The 23155-nt window shown below is 41.2% G+C and overlaps 1 protein-coding gene across 1 annotated transcript in view; it reads left to right on the forward strand.

Annotated features, from left to right (window-relative positions):
* The window catches only part of EMC2 (ER membrane protein complex subunit 2), a 59733-nt gene that overhangs the window by 15241 nt on the left and 21337 nt on the right, over positions 1-23155 (forward strand). The window contains exons 4-5 of the mRNA XM_026646076.1: positions 3882-3967; positions 13296-13353. Of these exons, the coding sequence (XP_026501861.1) occupies positions 3882-3967; positions 13296-13353 (144 nt within the window). The remainder of the gene's footprint in view (positions 1-3881; positions 3968-13295; positions 13354-23155) is intronic.

Consider the following 23155-nt stretch of genomic DNA (forward strand, 5'->3'; position numbering starts at 1 on the left):
TTTTTTTTTTTTTTTTTTTTTTTTTTTTTCCACATGAACCTCTTCCAGATTAGTTCTTTGGACAGTTTTATAGGATGCTAGGAACTATGTAGCTCGGACTTGTAGAATCTCAAGAAATATACTGCTGGGGAGAAACCTTCTCCACCCACCTTAATGTGTAACTCTTATTTGGGCAGATCATGTTTCTTCTTGCTGTGAAAATATTTATAGCTACTCTGATATGGGCTGAAAGTCAGGAATAATATTAAAACTGCCATATTATCCAGAGAATATTTGTTGGAAACCTCTCAAATTGTATCACGTTTTCAAACACTTTGAGATAAAGTGTCAGTGCTGTGCATGTGAATTTAGCTGCATGATAAGTGTTAACATTAACAGGAGTCATGTAGCTAAATGCTTGCACAGTGCATTAAGAAGGCCAATGTGTATGATTCAGCTGCTTGCAGCATTTTTAAAGATGAATATTAAAGCAAAAATTTTGGCTGTACCCTTTATTACTCCTTCATGATATTTAAAGAGTCAGAAACTTAAACATGCTTTGTTTTTTTATACTACAAATATATTGAGTTGTATTCTTTCCTTCCCTCCTCCCCATGCGTCCCGAGGAGGAAGAGCTGGAGCTGAAGTTGCAGCCTTATGTGGCATCACTTTTCACCCCCTGAAAGCACACCAGCGTCCTCCTGCAAAGACAAAAGGGAGGACCTGATAGTCACATGAGGCTTGGTCCTACACCTTTAAAATCAGTGGACCTTTTTTTTCCCATTGGCTTGAATGAGAACAGGATTACGCCCATGTAAAACAACTGGGAATGAGGGAGAAGTGGTTTAACAAATGTTTGATGTATCAAAGCCAAAAAACAAGTGCCCTTGCCATTAATCATTTTTTAAAGTTACTGCATTTCAGCCATAGAAGTTGGTCAGCAGTAGAAAAACTTTATTGCAGAATACTTCAGTATGCTTTCTTAATAAATCAGCATTCTTGTGACTAGCCTTTTTGTTAGAAATAGCCAGTTAAGTAAATTAAGGGAGCCTTTTTATATTTTAATTTGTTTGTTACAGGCCACAATCGGTCTCTAAGGCCTGGTCTACACTAGGACTTTAATTCGGATTTAGCTGCGTTAATCCGAATTAACCCTTCACCCGTCCACACTACAGAGCCAGTTAATTCGAATTAAAGGGCACTTAAAATCGATTTCTGTACTCCACCTCGACGAGCGGAGTAACGCCTAAATCGATTTTGTTAATTCGAATTAGGGTTAGTGTGGCCGCACACCACCGAATTACTGTGTTTAAGTTAATGGGGTAGTGTGGCCGCACACCACCGAATTAATGTGGTTAAAAACCGAATTAAGGTGCTTAGTGTGGCCACACACAATCGAATTTATACAACCTGTTTCCCAAATTCGAATTATCTAAATTCGGATTAATCCTGTAGTGTAGACATACCCTAAAGCTTAAAAAGCCTTTTGGATATCTCATTCAGCCATTTGTTTTTAACATTACTACTTAGATGCAGGGGGAGAAAGTAAGATTTTTAGCTAATAATTCTTAACATTGTTGTGCGGTTAATGAACTAATTCTTTCTCCAGCATATTATGTCAGAGGACTGAAGACAAAGAGTCTATCCAGGGCTCTAAGCACCATTGCAATGGATTAAAAATGCAAACAAAAGCAAACTCAGCAACTTTCCCAAAATCAGGATAGAAAAATGACAAACGGACCTCTGTGCACGCATTTCAACCCTCTGTGCATTCTCCTGCCTGGCCTGGGAGAAGAAACTGTGTTTTGTCGTGTTTGTCAACAGGCCTGAGCTTCTTCAAACCAAGAAGGGAGAGAATTCCACAGTTCAGAGTCCTGCATGGAGAATGCTGTTACAGTGCCTTGTGCACACTTGAATGCCAGGGGTTCAGTTCAAGTGCCTTCACTGACCACAGCTATGGCAGTATAGAACTGGGAGAGGGTCAGTCTCTCGAATAGCCAGGATTAGAAAAGTGTAATGATCTTGAGTTCCACATTTAGGGTTAACTTCAATATATGCAGTAACGTAATATACCATATTGCACTTTCTGCAAGCCTCATGAATTCCTCTCATAGATAAGTCTTCTCTTCCACTAAGGAAATAAATGAATAGGATGAGAGAGAAGCCTCTTTTTATACTATTTTTCCACTTATTTTTGAGGTATTTTTGATCTCTGTGGTTTTTTTAATAATGCTTTTGTGAAATGCTTAAATGGACCAATATGGAAAAAAAAATCAAAAGTTGCCAAATGCTGTGTTTACTAATAACCCAAGTAGCAGCTTTCAGTTTGAACTACTGGCCTCTTAGTGTCCTATGAGGAACACAGCATGATCTGAGAGTATAGCTGCTTCTCCACAGCACTGAGTATAAGCTAAAAGCTTCGTGTAAGCCTTACATCTGGGTTGGGGTTATTTTAGTTTTGTTATAGGTCCACACATTTAATTCAAACTGGCTAAGATCATAGTGGCTTTTTGCTACAGCTGCAGCCCCTGAGTGTGTGAATAGTCTTTGAATTCCAAGCAGTGAAGCACTTGACAGCTGTGATGCATCTTTCCTAAGGGACTGGTGTCGTCTGTTCCAAATGAGAAGTCTGAGATGGTTTTCACCTCCTTTCTTTCTTTTTTGTCCTCTTATTTTCTTCATTCCCTTGCACCAAACATCTGTTCATAACCCACCCATAGCCAATTCCATCTTTGTAAAACACCTGGCTTTAGTGAGATCACCTACTATTGGCAGACACCTGCAAAACCTGTGTCTAACATGCTGGAGTTACATTTTCTTTGCCTTTGTAGGATTAAACCAGACACTTAAGATTAAGAAACCTACCTGTTGAAGTACAGTAGAACTTCAGCGTCACAAACACCAGAGTTACGAACTGACCAATCAACCACACACCTCATTTGGAACCAGAAGTACACAATCAGGTAGCAGCAGAGACCAAAAAAAAAGCAAATACAGTACTAGGGTGTGAATACCTTCTCCTGCCCAGCTGTCTCATTGTTTGCAGGAGTGTGCAGACTGCATCTCCTGTGCCTGTAAGATTGATTGAACCCAGGGACACAAACATTATTCTATATAAATGTTTACTTTGTATTGCAAACCATTATAAACAGCTTCTTTCAAAGGCAATTTTTTCCATTATAATAAAGACATTCATTAAACAAAAAAGTGCCACCTGAACTCTTATTGTCTTTATAGGTGGTTTTTTTTTTTGTTTTTTTTGTTTTGTTTTTTTGTGTGCACTGATTTAGGAAGGCCTCAAATCTGAAAAGCACCAAAGAGTTTTTTAAAACAAGCTTAATTTTCAAGCTAAATAACTGTTTCCAAGGAGCTCTGATGGTCTAGCTACTTTCATGGAAAATTCATCTTGTAATGAAGTCTTCCAGCTGACAAGGTTTCAGTTTCTGAGCTTGTCTTTATTAATACATTTTATGGCTTATCCCAGAAGTTGCTGTTTTGTTTTAATCAAAAGTCACATTCCAGGTTGTTGACTTAGTCAGTCAAGGACTGTTTTTTTTCTTCTTTTTATTCCATGTGTTGAATAATTATATTCACAGGGTATTGGCTGAATTAAATAGTTTAAACTCTGAAAATAATTAATACTATTTTTTTTAAATGGCTGGCCATGAGTCTTTCTCAGCTTGGAGTCTATGGTCTGGCTACATATTCTGGAATCCTTGTGACATCACTGGACAGGAAGTAGTAGACTTTTTCTAGGCGTTGATGTGCTTTTTCTCTGGTTGTAGTAGGAAGTGCTGGTGACAAATATGCCTTCTGATTCTGATTTTTTTTTTTTAATGTGATAAGTAGTATTTGTCACAAGCCGAATCACTAACTCTGAGGAATTTATTTTATTTATGTAGTTTTGTCTTCAGGAGCTAAGGCGACAATTCCCTGGGAGCCACAGAGTTAAACGATTAACTGGCATGAGATTTGAATACATGGAAAGGTAATGGCTGAATTTAAAAACCTAATTCTTCTCTGGAAAAGGTACTTGATATCTCTCTTTAAAAAGGAATTCTTCCCACAGTAAAATTTAGAACAGAGGGAATGAATGCAATGCTCTTTCCTTTATAATAATAGTACTGTGTATGATGAGCTTATTGTGCTTAGGCAGTTCTGTTGTATTTTGGCTAGCACAACATTACAGTACTCGTAATCTTCCATTTGGACTTGATAGATTTAAAAGGTTCTTTAGTTGCCATCATCAAACTATAGACAGTAAAACACTACACAGTTTTTGGCAAAACAAAGTCTGTATGCCACAGCTATAAACCAACATATTTAATCCAAATGGTCCAGAATTCCAAGTAGCATTCAAAACCATTGCCCTGCCCCAAATAACTGATGAATATAGCTCTTCTCCCAGTCTTTGTCCTTGTGAATAAAACCCTAATAGGGTTTTATAGAAATGACTCTAAAAACCTTGTAGAATATAAAAGAGAAAACTATAACTCTTCTGGATGCTTTTGCTCTATCCTACTGAAGAACTATAACTCTATTACATTTTATATAGGATGGTTCAGACAACTTACAGATGGGTTCGCTGTCCATAATATACGACTTTTCCCACAAAGGTGACCCCAGGAGTAGACTGTCCTCTAGGGCACCTCTAGTCTTTGGCTGACTTGCCCTTTTGGACACGTTGTATATCAAGTTCCAATAACCTATTCCAAAACCATCTACGTGTGGTGTGGCAGCTAGCAATTTTGCAAAGGACTTCTAGTAACTGCTGATAGGGAACATTGGTACCTAGCATGAACTATTTCCTGTAACATCCTGCTTACAGTGTTGGCTTTTGAGGCCTAATGCCCATGGGCCATCCCGATTCCAGGACATTGGACACGTAAAGGGGGAAAAGCCCATTTTCATTTAACAGATGTTTCTCATCCTTTCTTTTCCTTGCAAGGAATGTTTTGAAACTGTATTGTTTGGGTTGAAATGAATTGAATGCTGGGCTCTTCTGCTGCAGCACGAGGCTAAGGTACCTAAGCAATCCTTCTCTCACACCCGCTCTTATGTAAAATAAGTTGATTTGAGATGTCTTGCTAATCCTTCCCCATAATTCTTAGCTCTGGCGTATGCATATTGGTGTAGCATGGTGAACAGGAATCCGGTTTTGGTTGGGCACAAATTGTTTCTCAAACCTGCTCAAAAATGTGAAGGTCAGCTCTGTCTGCTTGTACGTGCTTCTGTCAAGGTTTGTATGACCAAACTAAAGATGTTGGCCCATGCCTTTGACAAATGAACTCTAACCAGAGGCAGGCATATGTGCACAAGAATGGCCATACTTGGTCAGACATTGGTCCATCTAGCTCAGTATTCTGTCTTAACAGTGGCCAGTGCCAGATCCTTCTCGCAGTTGGAGGTTTAGGGACACATGGCACATGGGGTTGTGTCCCTGACCATCTTGGCTAATAGCCATTGGTGGACCTATCTTCTAGGAACGTATCTCTCTCTCTTTTTTTTTTTTTTAAACCCAGTTATACTTTTGGCCTTCTCAACATCCCCTGGGAACGAGTTCCACAGCTTGACTGTGTGTTGTGTGAAGAAGTACTTCCTTCTATGTAGCTCTTTTTTTTTTTTTTAAACCTGCTGTCTGTTAATTTCATCGGGCGATATCCCTAGTTCTTGTGTTATATGAAGGGGTAAACATATTCACTTGCTATTCACTTTCTCCATACCTCTCATGATGTCATAGACCTCTGTCATGTGCCCCCTTAGTCATCTCTTTTCTAAGATGAACAGTCCCAGTCTTTTTAATCTTTCCTTGTATGGAAGCTGTTGCATGCCCCATCTATTCCTTTCCTAATGGTTCCTAGCACTCTGTTAGCTTTTTTGACTGTTGCTGTACATTGAGCAGATGTTTTGAGAGAATTATTTGGACTTTCAGTGACTCAAGATCTTTCTTAAGTAGCAATAGCTAATTTAGATCCGATCATTTTGTATGTATAATTGGGATTATTTTTTCCAGTGTGCATTACTTATCAACATTGAATTTCATCTCCCATTTTATTGCACAGTGCCCAACTGACCATTTATTCCTATCCTATTTCCTATCTTTTAACCAGTTACTGATCCATGAGAGGATCTTTACTCTTATCCTATTTTTTATCCTATCCTATCCTATCCTTAATTTGTTTAAAAGCCTTTGGTAATGGACCTTGTCAAAAGCTTTCTGAAAGTCTAAATACACTATATCAACTGGATCACCCGTATCCACATGCTTGTTGACTCCATCAAGCAGTCAGTAGTTTGGTGAGGCATGATTTCCCCTTACAAAAGCCATGTTGACTCTTCCCCACGTATCATGTTTATGTTTTATAATCTTGTTGTTTATTACAGTTTCAAACAATTTGATGGGTACTGAAGTTAGGCTTACCAGCCTATAATTGCCAGGATCGCTTCTGGAGCCTTTTTAAAAAATAGGTGCTACATTAGCTATCTTCCATCATCTGGTATGGAGCCTGATTTAAGCAATAGGTTACATCCCACAGTTAATATATCTGCAAGTTCATATTTGAGTTCCTTCAGAACTCTTGGGTGAGTACCGTCTGGTCCTGATGACATAATTTATCAGTTTGGTCCAAAACTTCCTCTATTGACACCTCAGTCTGTGACAGTTCCTCAGATTTGTCACCTAAAAAGAATGACTTGGGTATAGGGCTCTCCCCTATGTCCTGTGCAGTAAAGAATGATGCAAAGAATTCATTTAACTTCTGTGCAATGGCCTTCTCTTCCTTTAGTGTTCCTTTAGTGACCCACTGACTGTGGAAGGGTTCCTGTTTCTGATGTACTTAAAAACATATTTGCTGTTACTTTTTGTGTCTTGGTAGTTGCTCTTCCGATTCTTTTTTGACCTGCCTTGTCACATCTTTTCACTTGACTTGCCAGAGTTTATGTTCCTTTCTATTACTCTCAATAGGATTTAATGTCCAATTTTTATAGGATGCCTTTTTGCCTCTAACTGCCTCTTTTACTCTGCTAATCAGCCCTGGAGGCATTTTGTGGTCCTCTTACTGGTTTTCTTTGGTTTTTTGAAATTTGGGGATCTACAATTAGTTTGAGCCTCCATTATGGCATTTTTAAATTGTCTTCGTGCAGTTTGCAGGCATTTCACCCTTGTGGCTATTCCTTTACATTTCCATTTAACTAGCTTCCTTATTTCTGTGTAGTTCCCCTTTTTTGAAGTTAAATGCTACTGTGATGAGTTTCTTTGGTGCTTTTCCTCTTACAAGGATGTTAAATTTAATTGTGTTATTACTGACCGGTTCAGCTATATTCACCTCCTGGACCAGATCCTGTGCTCCATTTAGAACTAAATCAAGAATTGCCTCTCCCATGGTGGGTTCCAGGACGAGCTTTTCCAAGAAACAGTTATTTATGGTGTCTAGAAATTTTTATCTCTGCATCCCTTTTTGAGGTGACATATACCCAGTCAGTATGAGGATAGTTTAAATCAGCCTCTCGAATCTCCCTGAGCATTTCACAGTCCTTGTCACCATCCTAGTCAGGTGGTCGGTAGTGTATTTCTACTGCTATACTCTTATTGATCAAGCATAGAATTTCTATCCTTAGAGATTTTATATGGTACAATTTTGATTCATTTAAGATTTTTACTTTGACTCTATGCTTTCTTTCACATATAGTGCCACTCCCCCACCAATGCGACCTATTCTGTCATTCCCATATATTTTGTACCTGGTATTACCTTGTCCCCAAGTTTCCATGATGCCTATTATATCAATACCCTCCTTTTAAGCCAGGCACGCTAGTTCATCCGGTTTAGTATTTAGACTTCTAGCATTTGTATACAAACAGTTGTACATTTTGTCAATATTCAGTTGCTTGCCTTCATGTGTTATATTTAAATGGGACACTTTTGCATTTGTCTGTTCTTCATTCACTCCTACCTGTACTTTACCAACTTCTTTCCTATCCTTTTTTCTAGGATCCAGAATTTCCCCTTTATTAAAGTAATCCCTAAGGGATGCCTCTGCCCAAACCATGTGATTCACCACACCTGTTGGCTTTCCCCCAACCCTTTTTTAAAAAAAATCTCTACAGCCTTTTAAATTTTACATGCCAGCAGTCTGGTTCCACTTTGGTTTAAGTGAAGCCCACCCTTAATGTATTGGGCTCCTTCTTTCCCCTAAGGTTCCCCAGTTCTTAATAAACCTAAAACCCTCCTCCCTACACTCTCATCTCATCCACACATTGAGACCCTACAGTTCTGCCTGTCTTTCTGGCCCCTGCTCATGTAACTGGAAGCAGTTCAGAGAATGCTACCATGGAGGTCCCGGACTTCAATGTCTTATCTAGCAGCCTAAATTTGGCCACCAGGACCTCTGTCTTACCTTTCCCTATGTCACTGGTGCCTACATGTACCATGACCACCAGCTCCTCCCCAGTACTGCATATAAGCCTGTCTAGACGCCTTGTGAGATCTGCAACCTTTCCACCTGGCAGACAATTTACAATGTGGTTCTCCAAGTCATCACAGACTCAACTATCTATATTTCTAATAATCAAATCTTCCATTACTATTATCTGTTTCTTCCTAATAATTGGGGCTCCCTTCCCTGGAGAGGTATCCTAAGTGCAAGAAGATACCATGACATCATGTGGAAAGAGATTCCCAACTATGGGATGGTTTCTGTCCTCTCCTTCCATGAGACTTTCATCCTCCTTAATAGCACAGATTCTGTCTGATTGGGGGCGGGATTGCTCTATGATGTCCCTGAAAGTCTCATCTATGTACCTCTATGTTCCCCGTAGCTCCTCTAGTTCAGCCACTTTGGCCTCAAAAGCCTGGATTGTTTCTCTGAGGGCCCCAGAGCTGTTTGTACTGTATGCACACATATGGTACCTGCCCACAAGGCAAGTAATCATACATGCTGCATTCAGTGCAATAAACTGGGTAGTCCCGCACTCTGCTGCTGGACTTTTTCCTGCATTATTTTTACTCTTGCAAGGTTTTTTTGTTTGTTTGTGTCTGCGTTAGTGGCCAAAGTTTAGACCAGGGGTAGGCAACCTATGGCACGTGTGCCGAAGGTGGCACGGGAGCTGATTTTCAGTGGCACTCACACTGCCCGGGTCCTGGCTTCCGGTCCGGAGGGCTCTGCATTTTAATTTAATTTTAAACGAAGCTTCTTAAACATTTTAAAAACCTTATTTACTTTACATACAACAATAGTTTAGTTATATATTATAGACTTATAGAAAGAGACCTTCTAAAAACGTTAAAATGTATTACTGGCACGCGAAACCTTAAATTAGAGTGAATAAATGAAGACTCGGCACACCACTTCTGAAAGGTTGCCGACCCCTGGTTTAGACTGTTTGTTAAGTGTATCTGCCTCTTGCGCGCTCTCTCTCTCTCTCTCTCTCTTTCTCTCTCTCTCTCTCTCTCTAACCTCTCCTGTTCCCTGCTCCTGTTCATTAGCTCCTCTCATTGCTTAGGCGCTGTCTTTTAAAACCCCTGTTCCCCCTGAGTTCTCTGCCCCCTTTTCAAGGGATTCTAAAAGGGTTAGCGATCAAAGGATAGCAGTTTGGAGCCTCAGTAAGCTTAGCACAGCACACAGCCCCCACACCACACTGTAATCTTTAATCAAGCAAGCACATGGCAAGCAAGCAAATGTAAATGTGGGGGATGACAATTAGAGTCATTATGGGCTGGCAATCTGGAATGATTCTGCAGGGGAATGGAGTTCAACCAGCAGTTTTCCAAAACTGACAATACAGTGCTCAAGCTAATGTCTTAGAGAGGTGGGATCACCTGGTGTAGTTCAACAGTAATCTCTGAGATGAAGCTAGAAGTAACAGTTAATGGACTTCTATGGGCAGTAACATCTAGCTGTCCTCAATAGCAGCAGACCATAGTGATGAAGAGTCTTGAGTGATAAGAACATCCTCTACTGGACTGGAGAATAATATGTTGCATCAAACAGCTGAGCCTGTAGCCATTATATTTAGGTTTGTAAAGACTCTGTAGAAATCTGATATATTTAGTATTATGTAGTATGGCGATTTGAAGAACCTAAATAGACCCCATACCATGTGGTTGTAACATAGTACAGTAACTCCTCGCTTAATGTTGTAGTTATGTTCCTGAAAAATGCGACTTTAAGTGAAACGATGTTAAGCGAATCCAATTTCCCCATAAGAATTAATGTAAATGGCGGGGAGGGAAGGGGGTTAGGTTCCAGGGGAAAAAATTTAACCAGACAAAAGACTATATTTTATATGTATTTTATATGTATATATACACACACACAGTATAAGTTTTAAACAAACAATTTAATGCTGGTACATAGCGATGATGATTGTGAAGCCTGGTTGAGGTGGTGAAGTCAGAGGGTGGGATATTTCCCAGGGAATGCCTTACTGCTAAATGATGAACTAGCAATTGACTAAGGCCTGGTCTACACTAACACCCCAATTCGATCTAAGGTACGCAACTTCAGCTACGTGAATAACGTAGCTGAAGTCGACATACCTTAGTTCGAATTTACCGCGGTTCAGACGCGGTTCACACGCGGCAGGCAGGCTCTCCCGTCGACTCCGCTGTACTCCTCTCGCTGAGGTGGAGTACCGCAGTCGACGGCAAGCACTTCCTGGTTCGACTTATCGCGTCCAGACCAGACGCGATAAATCGAACCCGGAAGTTCGATTGCCAGCCGTCGAACTACCACGGTAGTGTAGACCTGGCCTGAGCCCTCAAGGGTTAACTCGTTGTTATTGTAGCCTCACACTCTACAAGGCAGCAGGAATGGAGGGAGGGGAGACAGCATGGCAGACAGACACACACACGCTGTGTGTGAGAGAGAGATGCGCATTGCTCCTTTAAGTATGCTGACCCCACTCTAAGTACACTGCCTTTTTAAGTTGATCAGCAAGCTGAGTCGGCAGCTGCTGCCAGGAAGCTCCCTCCGTCCTGAACCCTGTTCTGTGTCCCCCCTGCGCTATGGAAGATGGAGTAAGCGGGCTGCAGGTGCAGAGGGGAGGGGGACATCCTGACATTAAACCCCCTCTTCCCCTTCCCCTACCTCTTCCCCCAAAGCAAGCAGGAGGCTCCGGGGAGCAGCTCCAAGGCAGAGGGCAGGAGCAGCACATGGCAGTGGGGGGAGGGACAGCTGAACTGCCCTGCAATTGATAGCCTGCTGGGTGGCCGCTACGCAGGGAACTTAGGGGAGCGGGGAGCTGATAGGGGGGCTACCGGTCCACCCTGGTTCCAAGCCCCCACCAGCTAGCTGCAACGGGCTGCTATTCCTGCAAGCAGTGGACAAAGCAGGTGGCTGCCAAACGACATTAGAAGGGAGCATTGCACAACTTTAAACAAGCGTGTTCCCTAATTGATCAGCAACGTAACAACGAAACAACCTTAACCGGGATGACTTTAAGTGAGGAGTTAATGTATCTACGTAGCTACACTGTATAGAACAGGGGTCGGCAACCTTTCAGAAGTGGTGTGCCGAGTCTTCATTTATTCACTCTAATTTAAGGTTTTGCATGCCGGTAATACATTTTAACGTTTTTAGAAGATCTCTCTCTATAAGTCTATATTATATAACTAAACTATTGTTGTATGTAAAGTAAACAAGGCTTTAAAAATGTTTAAGAACCTTCATTTAAAATTAAATTAAAATGCAGATCTTATCAGTTTAGTGCAGTGGTTCTTAACCTGGGGTGCATGCACCCCCTGGGGTTGCGAGATGCCCTTTCTGGGGGTGCGAGACATGCGAGATTTTTTTTGTAGAAGGTAAATCATCGAAAACACAAATTAAGCACGGGCACATAAGTACAACTACTTTGTTTCATCAAACCTATGTATTTATTAACATTATACATGTTTTAAGGATTACTGTAATATACAAACAAAGTTTTTAAATTTTCAAGTTTTTAAGCTAATTGTAGTATAATTTTTGATAAGGGCTGCAGAGCGCTGGGACCAGGCCAAGAGCAGAGCCCTGGGCTGGCTGCCCGTACCCCAGGCCGGCAGGAGGGCTGAGCAGGGCCGGAGGCCTGGACCCGGCTGGCAGGGGGCCAGGCGGCTGGAACCCCAGACCAGCAGCAAGGTGAGCAGGGCCGGCAGCTGGTATTCCAGGCCGGCAGCAGGCTCAGCCCGCTGGTGGTCTGGGGTTCTGGCCACCCTCCCCTGCCAGCCGGGATCCCGGCCGCCGGCCCCGCTCAGCTACTGCCAGCCGGGAGTTCCGTTCACTCAGGCCGGCAGCAGGCTGAGTGGGGCCGGCGGCCGGGACCTCAGACCGGCAGTGGGCTGAGCGGCTCATCCTGCTGCTGGTCTGGAATTCCGTCCGCTGGCTCCTGCCAGCCGGGGTCCTGGCCACTGGCCCCACTCAGCCTGCTACCGGCCAGGGGTTCCGTTCACCCAGGCCGGCAGCGGGCTGAGCAGGGCTGGCGGCTGGGACCCCGGCTGGCAGCAGCGTGCCAGTAAAAATTGGCTCGCGTGCCGCAGGTTGCTGATCCTTGGTATAGAACCAGCTCAGGCTATGAAATGGGCTGGATGAAATGATGAATGTTTCTCAGGGAGGGTTTAAAACAATAGAGAGAGTCATTGTAGCAACATAGGTTAAATTATTTCTTGTATATTTCTAGTAGCAGAATTATAATGGAGTAAATCTGTGTTGTTGTGATTGGAAGGGCCTAATCTCATTTTTGCAATAGACTAGGAGTATGTGGGGTACCTGTGATAGCCTCACAATCCATTATATTCTGCTGCTTATACTTTACACCATCATAAGAGAAACTTTAAATCCAAAATGAGACTCTCTGGAGCTTTGAAATACCACTGCTGTAATGGAGTGGCAAGTCTCTTATCTTGGGTAGCCTTTAAAATGGCTGTGTTGGTGTATGGGTGCGCGCAGTCAGAGAGAGAATAAAGGACCTAGGAAACTAAAAAGGTAGAATGAAGAAACAAAGGGTGTATAAAATACCTGCCCTGTTTCTGATGCAATCTATATAATATCCCACTAAGAACTGCAATTTATTTTTCCGTTTTTTTGGTGAAACCCAATGCTGCAGTCCTTACTCAAGACTTTCTTGACAGGAGTTTTGCTTGAGTAAACATTTATGTAAGGACAGTAAAATTCAGCGACTGGTACACATTTTCCTTTGCAGCTATATAAGGTTAGCACAATACCAAGTATAGAAAATGCTATAATGCTGTTACCTAATTACGGAGCCAATCAAAAACTTTTTAACCAAATAATTGAGCTGAGTAAGCATTTTCTAAAATTCACCTCTATTTCTTTAAATAGGTACGATGACGCCATCCAGCTATATGACAGAATTTTACAAGAAGATTCAACCAATACAGTAAGTTAGATGGTTTCCCTGGAAATAATATTAAATTGTTTTAATTTGTACTAAACCTTTGCTAGTATAAGTGTAGTGACATCACTGGGTAATTGATAAATCATTTTCTAAAACTTCCTAGTATAATATTCTAGCATTTAATTGTCTTCAGAATTATTTATTTTCCTTTCATCAAAAGGATTCAGGGTTGCATTTTCTTTTACGTATGTCAAATTTTGAGAGCCTACCACTGTAAGTGGTACCCATTGAGGTCAATGAACAGGACTATGTCTACACTGCGGCTGGGAGTGAGCCTCCCTGCCTAGGTAGACAGACTTGCACTAGTGGGGCTTGAGCTAGTGTGCTAAAGCTAGCAGTGTGGACATTGTGGATTGGGCTGGAGCTTGGGCTGTCAAGCAGTCCTGTAGGTGGCAATTCGGTACTAGATGGTAGACGGACTAAAACTAGCCTATTATGTCTCTCCTATCCCTACCTTCTGTTAGTCTGATTTTGAAAATATAATTCAAATATGTTCTGGGAACGTTTGAATTGTGCAATACTTATCTCAGTTTAATAGCTGGAAGGCTATAAACTTGCTCTTCAGTCAAACTGCAATTCATTGAACAGTGTGCCCACTTTAAAAAATCACTGTGCAGAGATTTTGGGCATCGGCCATGCAGACGACACTTGCAGTCCTGCAATGCTATGTGTTCTTAAGTGTTACTTCAGTGCTGGTTGTTGAATTACTTTGCAGGATCTTGCCACCTGATATGCAAAATAGTTTGAAGGTGCAAATGATTAACTTTTTCCAGAGCCACCATGCTGGCTGCAGCTCATCTGTGTCACAGCTGTTGGATAAAGTTGGAAATTACCATGATATGGTAAAGGTAGGCTTGGGTCTTTTATGTGGCAGTTGACTGATTCCAGATTCTGTTACAATGCATTAACAAAGGTAGTCAATATGCCTTTTTAATTTGGTAATGATTTCTTGTTTCTTATTATTTTTGTATTAGTAAACTTCTCTGTGTATTCTTAGGACTTAATTTTGTCCTGTGGTTTTGTTGGGTTTTTTTAAATCAGCATTGGTGCATGACAGTTGTTTGAGCATTAGTAATAGCACCTGTGTATCTTGTGAGCGCTTAGCAAAATTTTATTTTTTAGATTTATAAAATTGCAGTTACTAGCTTCAAGCATCAACTAAATTAAACTAGTCTTTACAAAATTAACCCATTTTCTTGGACTAAGTAATGTGTGTGTTCGTTTTTTGGACAGACAAGTAAAATATCGCTAGTCCTGTCTTATTAGTAGGTCATTCCTCAGTCATCGTGGAGGCTTTCACAGGAGTTTTGCAAAGTTGAATCAAGAACTGAAATTCTCCTAATAAGTAGATTAAAGGCACATTAAAGGATATTTCTAAAATGAAATCACCCTTTCTTTTCTTTTGTGGATCCACTAAACCCAGATGCCCTGCAACTGGTGACATCTACTCAATGGGATGCCCTAGCACAGTCTGTTGATATTTCATTCCTTAATAGATAGTCTGGAAAGCAGAGCCTGTATATTAGAAATAATATATGTGATATCCTTCTCCACACCACTGAATATTATATCTTTCAACATTTGTGTGGACTATAAAATAAGATTTTCTTTTTATTAAAATGCCAACATTTTAGGGCTTGAGGAGAACCTGGCTTGCAACATCTTTGTAGGTGGGCTTTCATCTCGAGTGCTGTTCTGTAAGGATTTGATAGCAGTATGGTGCATACTTTGACATCATGTGGAATGGGAACTGCAGTTGCACAGGATTTGAATTGTATGGACTTGACAAAAAAGAGAGTATTTGAACAATAGCAATGTCCTGCCATGTCATTGAAGATATTTGGGACATTTCAGCATTTGAGTGCTTTTCTCCCCTCTTCCTCCACGAATACAGTTGAACATTTCACGTATATAGGGGCTTTCTAACCTACAGGCCATTATTTCATCTTCGTATTTTTCTAATGCTTAACGCAACACTTACCCCTCTGCCCCCCAATAGTACCCACAGTGTCCTGCCATAGGCAAAGTACAAAAACAAAAGAAGGTACATCCCTTGACCTGAACAGCTTATACTCTTACACTGGGGACTTCTTTAATATGAAAGGATGATGGCTATTTCATATTCAAAATGTATAGCTAGTAAGATAACCCAAAAGGGCAATGCTAAATTATATGTTGTCACATAGTCTTGGCTCCCATTGTTAGTGTTTATTTAGTCACCGATCAGGCAAATACTTTTACACATAAGTCCCATTGAAGTATGTGTGTACATAGATACTCAAGTGTATTAGTGTTTGTAGGGTTGAGATAGTAGTAACTGGATCTTGCATGCAGGGAGGCTCATTGGTCTCTAGGCTTAGCATTGTACATCACTGTGTTTACATAGCCTGACTTGCATCCACTTCAGTATTATGATGCATCTGATTTCCTTCACTTCCTCTCATTCCAATTTATTTTTTCCTCCATAGGTATCAAATGAAACTGTTCTCAGTGGCAAAAAAGCTGTTCTTTACTGATGAACAGGCAAGAGAAAAAGCTTGATGGGAAGCCATTTTGCATAATTGTTATACATTCTTTCTCCTCTTGAATCGCAGCTAAGTCAGACAATGTCCTTTTAACTCATAATTATTTTGTCTTCATCTCTGGTGCCACAGAGTCTTGTGTACTCTTTCTGAAGATTTTTGTTCTTTCAGTTTTTGATAGGTACTTACACAAGTATGATGCTTTCTGGTATTCTAGACAGGCCAGAGGATTTGCAAGTCACATGTTCACCTTCAGGAATGGATTTCAAACTCCTCTAGCTTTTCTGCAATCTGCTTATTTTCCTTGGTTTCCTATTCATGTTTGAAGGACGCACAGAAACATAGGGAAGCTGACTATACAGGGATAATCTGATTAAAAATAACTCTACACCAACCATCAAATGCACAAAGTTGGAAAAAATATATGTAAATCATTTTTTGAAAGAAATGGATCTTACATGTTATAACAAATGTAAATAAAGGATGTTCTAATAGCATGTTTCTAAATTGATGATGGCCCGGTTTTGGAGTCAGATTAAATTGTGTCTTTTTGCAACAATTTCTGGCTCATGAGAACTGGGCAGAATTCTGTCCAGTGGTGAAAAGAACAAAACTCACCACCCCTTTTAGCTTTCTCTAGAAGTCATGCTGAAACCAAGCAAAGATGCTTCTAAAGTATAGCCACATTTTACAAGAATAGGTCAGCTAGGTGCGTGTTTTGTGATCTTCTGCTGAAACCAATGGAAAATGGAGCTCCATATTATTTAAGATTTGGGTAGACCATAAGCCTTTGAAGTATTTGTTTTTGGCAGGTGCACTTTTCAGCTGTTTCCAAATGGCTAACATCATCCGAATCTGTGGTTTGTTGAATATTTTTATTTAAATGTATAATTTTGTTTTAATAAGGAACCATCATGCTTGACGAAATTATCTAATTATGTTTTTCTCCATTAAAAATCCTAAATATATTAATAGTGAAAGGTATAAAATAATGTAAATTGAAATATTAGAACAGGTGTGTGACATCTTGACTTCCTCAGATTCTAAAAATCGAGGAGGCTCTGTTCAATATAGTGGTGTTTTAAAGATAACTGTAGAATAGATTGTGTCAGTCTTGCATTTGAAGAGTGAAAGTCAAATAGAAACTTTTGATAAATTGTCAGGTATTGGAATTGTTTGTCATCTACCTGTTAATTGTTTCCATGCACACATGTGGCTGCTGTAGGAAAATAAATGTTTCAGGGTTTTAAAAAAGTAACCATTGCTGAGTTTGTCTTGGCACTCACTTTGCCATGTAGCAGTTTTTTCTGGTGTGCTGACACATGGAGTTGCTTAGATATATTAAACATTTTTTCTTGTTTGGCAAGTGCTGTAAGTGAAACAGACATTTGTTCACACAAGTCATGTAAAAATCTCGTACTGTATGGATTGACAGTTTCAGACAAAAAGCTGCTTGGGAATTGTACAAAGATTAAGAAATCATTTGTTTTTGAGATCCAGCAGATTTTTTTAATTGTAGTAAATGGAATTATGAACTTAAGTTCATGAAATACAAAAGTACATCTTCATGTCAGTTTTTGTTAGATTTAAAACTACTGAATTAAGAGAATGACCAGAAGAAGAACTCTTTGTAACCTCAAAAGCTAGTCTCATTCAGCAGCAGAAACTGGTCCAATAAAAGATATTACCTCACCTGCTTTGTCTCTAATATCCTGGGGCCAACATGGCTACAACACTGCAAACAACTATTTTATTGAGCTGTTTAAGGATGGAGGTTGAAGTAGGTGTTTAATTTTGTATAAATGTAAAAGCTCACTTAAGAACATTTTATTCTCCCTTTCAGATCTCTAGCTGGAAGAAAAGTAAGCCATTCGATATGGGAGCCATGTTAAAATTGTTTTATTTATATTACAGTAGTGAGATCGGGGTTCCACCGTACTAGGCACTGAACAGACACAAAGTAAGAGAAAATCTCTGCCCTGAAGAGTTAACAATCTAGGGTGTGGCTAGAATGAGAGAGGGATTGGAGCTCAGGTGGGGTGATAGGAGCAGAGGGAGACACAGACAGGCTGGGGACACTGGAGTAGGGGCTAAAAGGGCCAAAACCCCATAATGTGGACTCACTTCTAGAACCCAAAACTGAACTGAAGTTCAGTCTCTGCAATCATCTGCTGTCAGCATATAGTTATAAAACCCAGTGTCATTCTCCTCTAGGGTGTGGTGCAAACTGAGCATAATAGCTTGCTGCTGCTATCCGTTATTGTGTTAGCCCTAGCGTTAAAGGCCTGTTTGGTGGATAGTAATATCTGAACCCTGCTGATGACCCAAGTTTGGAGTCAGTATGGTTCCAAATAGAATTTCTATTTTTTCAGTTTAAAAAAATATTAGGAATTTGCATATTTTTTTAAAAAACTGTGCAAAGTTAAGCACTCAAAAGTTAGGAAATGCCAGAATTAAGGTTACCTGAGCAACCTTAAATCCAGCCCCTTGTGAGTACGCATTATGATCCAGTCTTTTGATTTGCTAGAGAGGGGATGTAAATTATTGGTCTTTAACTGTTTCTGTCAGAATTTAAAAAAAATAATAATAATGGAACATCTTTATAAAGTGTTAAAAATTTGATTTTACAAAAACAGAATTTGAGGCCAGATTCAACTTTTGACCTTTTTATTTTATGGAGTATTTTTTATAATGTAGTTCTTAGTATCCCCACTAACAGGTTTGAGAATACTATCACTATGTTCTGAATGGTATTCTTGTAGAGGATTTAGTAATAAACCTGTTCAGAGTAAGTAGAGTATCTATCAGTCTGTCTCCCGTAGGTGCTTACATACCCCTAATTGCCGTAGTATGTGAGCATATCACAGTCTTGAACGTGTAGATCCTCGTAACACCCCTCTGAGATAGGGCAGTGTTACCCCATTTTACAGATGGGGAACAGAGAGACTAAGGGCTAGGCAAACTTTTTGGCCCAAGAGCCACATCTGGATGGGGAAATTGTATGCAAGGCCATGAATGTAGGGCTGGGACAGGGTGTTGGGGTGCGGGAGGGAGTGTGGGGTCTGGGAGGGGGTGCAGTGTGCAGGAAGGGCTCAGGGCAAGGGGTTGGGGTGCAGGAGGGGTGTGGGATGCAGAAGGGGGCTCAGGGCATGGGGTTGGGGTGCAGGAGGGGTGCAGCAGGGGGTTGGGGGCTCAGGGCAGGGGTTGAGGTGTGGGAGGGGGCTCAGGCAGGGGGTTGGGGTGCGGCAGGGGTGTGGGGTGTGGCAGGGATGCGGGGTGCAGGAGGGATTCGGGGTACGGGCACCGGCCCGGCCCCGCTTACCTAAAGCGGTTCCTGGCTAGGGCAGGCTCCCTGCCTGCTCTGGCCCCATGCCGCTCCCAGAAGTGGCCAGCATGTCTGGCAGTGGCTCCTGGGGGTGGAGAAGGCGGCTCTACCGCACGCTGCCCTCACCTGCGGGTACCATCCCCGAAGCTCCCATTGGCCACGGTTTCCCGTTCCCAGCTAATGGGAGCTGCAGGGGGTGGTCCTGCAGTGAAGGGCAGCGCACGGAGCTCTCTGCCCCCTCCCCCACCCACTTCCCCCAGGGGCCGCAGGGACGTGGTGCTGGCCGCTTCCGGGAGCGGCGCAGGGCTAGGACAGGAAGGGAGCCTGCCTTAGTCCTGCTGTGCCACGGGGCTGGCAATCCTGCTGGCCAGATTGAAAGCCCTGACGGGCCGGATCTGGCCCGCGGGCCGTAGTTTGCCCTCCCCTGGGCTAGATCCATAACAGGATTTAGGCATGTAATTGCTACTTTAGGCACCTAAATAAAAAATTTAGATTCTCAAAACCCTGGCTCAACAGCCACCTAAAGCTGTAGGTGCTTATGTTTCCACCATTAAAGTCCCCAAGGTGTCTGAATTTCTGCTGATGGGCATATGCATAGCCGCCCTAGTTGTGATGCCACCAGGCTGCTTATCATGTTGGCTCCGGCAGTATCCTCAGAGTAAGTGTTCTCCCTCCTATCTTGCTTGCAGGCTCAATCCGCTAAGCATTCTCAGAGGCGCTGTCTAAGAACATGCCTACTGGACTGGGCCCCACACGAAACACAGCGGACTAGGGTGTGTTGGTGCTTCCCTTATGCCCTAGAGCCCAGTAGTAAGAGCATTTATCAAGGATGTGGGGCACCTGACTTCAGGAGAGAATTCATAGCTGTGAATCCAGCCCAGAGTTAGCTGCCTATTCCCTTTCAGGGGCAGGGCTTGGGCCCCACCCCTCTCCTTCCATTTCCTATTAGCTAGCTTAGGCAGCTCCCTGCTCAGCATGCAGGCTTCTTTGAATCCGGTTCCTGGGTGCCTAACTTGGGGCTGAGGATTCCACTGGGCAGCAAGGCTCCTGAAATTAGTCATTGCAATGCTGAGCCTAAATCCCCTTTGTGGATCTAGCATTAAACAGTTTGCCCAAGGTCACACACAGTCTGCACTGGAGCAGAGAACTGAACCTGGGTCTCTCAAGACCCTGACTAGCACTCTGAACACTGGACTATCCTTCCACCTGAGGTACAACTTTCCTCTTATTCTTCAGCTCAGCTAATCAGAAGATTAAATTAGATTGACAGTGGGCTGTATCTTCTAGCAACAGCTATGCTCCAGTGAAGAAGGCTGCATTTGACCAGAAGTCCAGCCTTAGTCCTACCTAAGGGAACAATCAGAAGTCTGTTTGGGTAGAATTTTCACATTGTCCTTGACATTTTCTATTCTCTGGGCCCTCTTCAGCAAGTTATTTGCAAATGTGTCTAAATTTAAGCATGAGTAGTTCCATTGACTTCACTGGGATACTTACGCACTTAAGTACCTTGCTGAATCAGGGCCTAAACAGGGTATTTACATCCAAACACAGGGTTCTGATTTGGTCCCAGACCATCCAGGGGTTTAAAAATAATCTCCACCAACAGCTTGGTTGGATGTTCATGGAAGCAGTACATGGATTTGACCATGTATGTTTACACTTGTCTGCCCCATTTTGCTGGGAGGTAGCTGAATTCTGCACAAGCTGGATGTAGTTGATGTTATGTGGGAACCCAGGTACTATGCTGCATCATTAGGATCTCAAGGCTATGGATAACTTCAACAAAAATCAGGTATATTGTCCTCAATAGTTAATGCAAACACAGCCTCTGCTCAGTCCTCGTATTGTCTCCCACTCCCAACAAGCACAGCTACTGTCTTGTTTGTTTGAATCAAAGCTGCTTCACTTTCATCCAGATCTGTACTTCTGTCAAAGACAGGGAGAGTAATGAGACTGTAGAATCTGGGTGTCATAGATCTAAGTAGGGTTGCCAATTTTGGTTGGCCATATTCCTGGAGGTTTCATCACACCACATAATCTTTAATTAAAGATTAACCTTTATTTCCTGGAGACTCCGGGGCAATCCTGGAGGGTTGGCAACCAGAGATCTAAGGGTCATCAGCATGTTGACAGTGCTGTAGCCCAAAATTTTCTCTGCCTCCCTTAGTGGCTTTACATACTTTTAAACAGGAGGAGGTCAGGTGGGATCTTGAGGGACCTGCACATTCTGGTGCCTTTGTGGAGGAGCAGCAGTTGTCCAACAGTATGCTCTGAAGGAAAGGAGCAAATCTACAGAAGAGCCATTCCAACCAGCCGTCCGGGAGGGGTTGGCATTTAGCAACAGCTATAAAATTCTTGTTCTCTCTTACTTCTGTCTTGGTTTTTTGCATTTGAAGAAAATTATCTAGTCTTTAGTTTCAGAAGGTTACTAACCCTTTTATAAAAATGAATTTGACCATGGATAAAAACAAAAAATATTCTTGATTTTTGCTTTAAAGAATTTCATTCATTTTATAATTCACAACATTAAATTTCTGTAACATTGAAACCAGTTACACAAAATGTGGAACTGTTCCTTCATGCAAGAGAGTCAGTAACTGCAAAACCCATCTCCTGATAATACTCTCCTTCCAACCATGAAATTTAGAACGATCTCAGACTTTCTGTTGGTACGTTTTTACTAATCAAATGCAGAAGTTGATAAATGCTCAAATCCTCACTTCACTTTTAGTCTACTTAATGCTAATTAAAAAGAATCATGACAAATGGAGGATTAGTTCTTGAGCCAGAGTGGGGATTATTAGGTTTTTAAAAGAAATAGCTTGGAAAGGTTCATTGTTTAATAAAGAAATATGTGGCATTCTAAAGCACCTTAGCCCATATGATACTGATTATAGTATGTGTTTCTTTAAGATGACATTTCTTTCCATTAAGAATGTTGGCTTCACAGAGTTAGCCAATAGCTGCTCCAGTGTTTTGTTTTAAACTCTGAGAAATTGATAGGGGGAATTTCATGTCATAAGTTCTGCATGGTCAAGCAACATAGATTTCGTTGCAATGACAGACATTTTTGTCCTGTTCCTGAAATTCTTCTTGAGTTGGAAAGGAAAAAAGAGCCATTTGTATGACAAACTTTTTCTTATAATCTTTTTTGCTGAGATATAAAGAATGTGAAATACTTCTTCAGGTAAATTCAAATTTAGCTATAGGGGTGTCAGCTTTTATTTTTCTACTTCCACAGCTGCTCTCATTTTTAGAACACTTATAATCATAGTATGTTTTTGAGATTGCATTTCTTGGGCAGTTTTGGGTGAACATGTATTGTGAAATACTGAAAACCCAAATCTGAATTAACTAAGTGAGATTTGTAAATTCATTATTTTTCCAGCAATGTTTACCTTTCTTAAATCTATTGGGTTTTACTTTCCCTAGCTAAAATACTGCCTGAAGTATGCTAAAATGCATGATAATTATAAACTGTCTGTATAACCACTGCCATTGAGGATGGTATTCAGTTGGGTGTGTGGAACAAATAAATGTCAAGTCTTTTAGAATATAACTGCTATTTTCCCCTTGTATGCAAAAGTACAATTAATAGCTTTTGTCTGCCAAGCTGCATCTAAATTATAAAATCTTTCAACGTCATACATGCAGAAACAGAGAATCTTGCCAATTGTGTAAATAATAATTACTTATTTATCTGTCTTCAACCCCTTACTAAACATCCTCATGACATCCTGGGAGATAAGGGAGTACAGTAACTCCTCGCTTAACATTGTAGTTATGTTACTGAAAAATGCTACTTTAAGTGAAACGATGTTCAGCGAATCCAATTCCCCCATAAGAATTAATGTAAATGCGGGGGTTAGATTCCAGGGAAATGTTTTTCGCCAGACAAAAGACTATAAAATATTATACATATACACAGTATAAGTTT

The sequence above is a fragment of the Terrapene carolina genome, unplaced genomic scaffold (genome assembly GCF_002925995.2).
Source record: "Terrapene carolina triunguis isolate 2854851 unplaced genomic scaffold, T_m_triunguis-2.0 Scaffold58, whole genome shotgun sequence".
NCBI lineage: Eukaryota > Metazoa > Chordata > Testudines > Emydidae > Terrapene > Terrapene triunguis.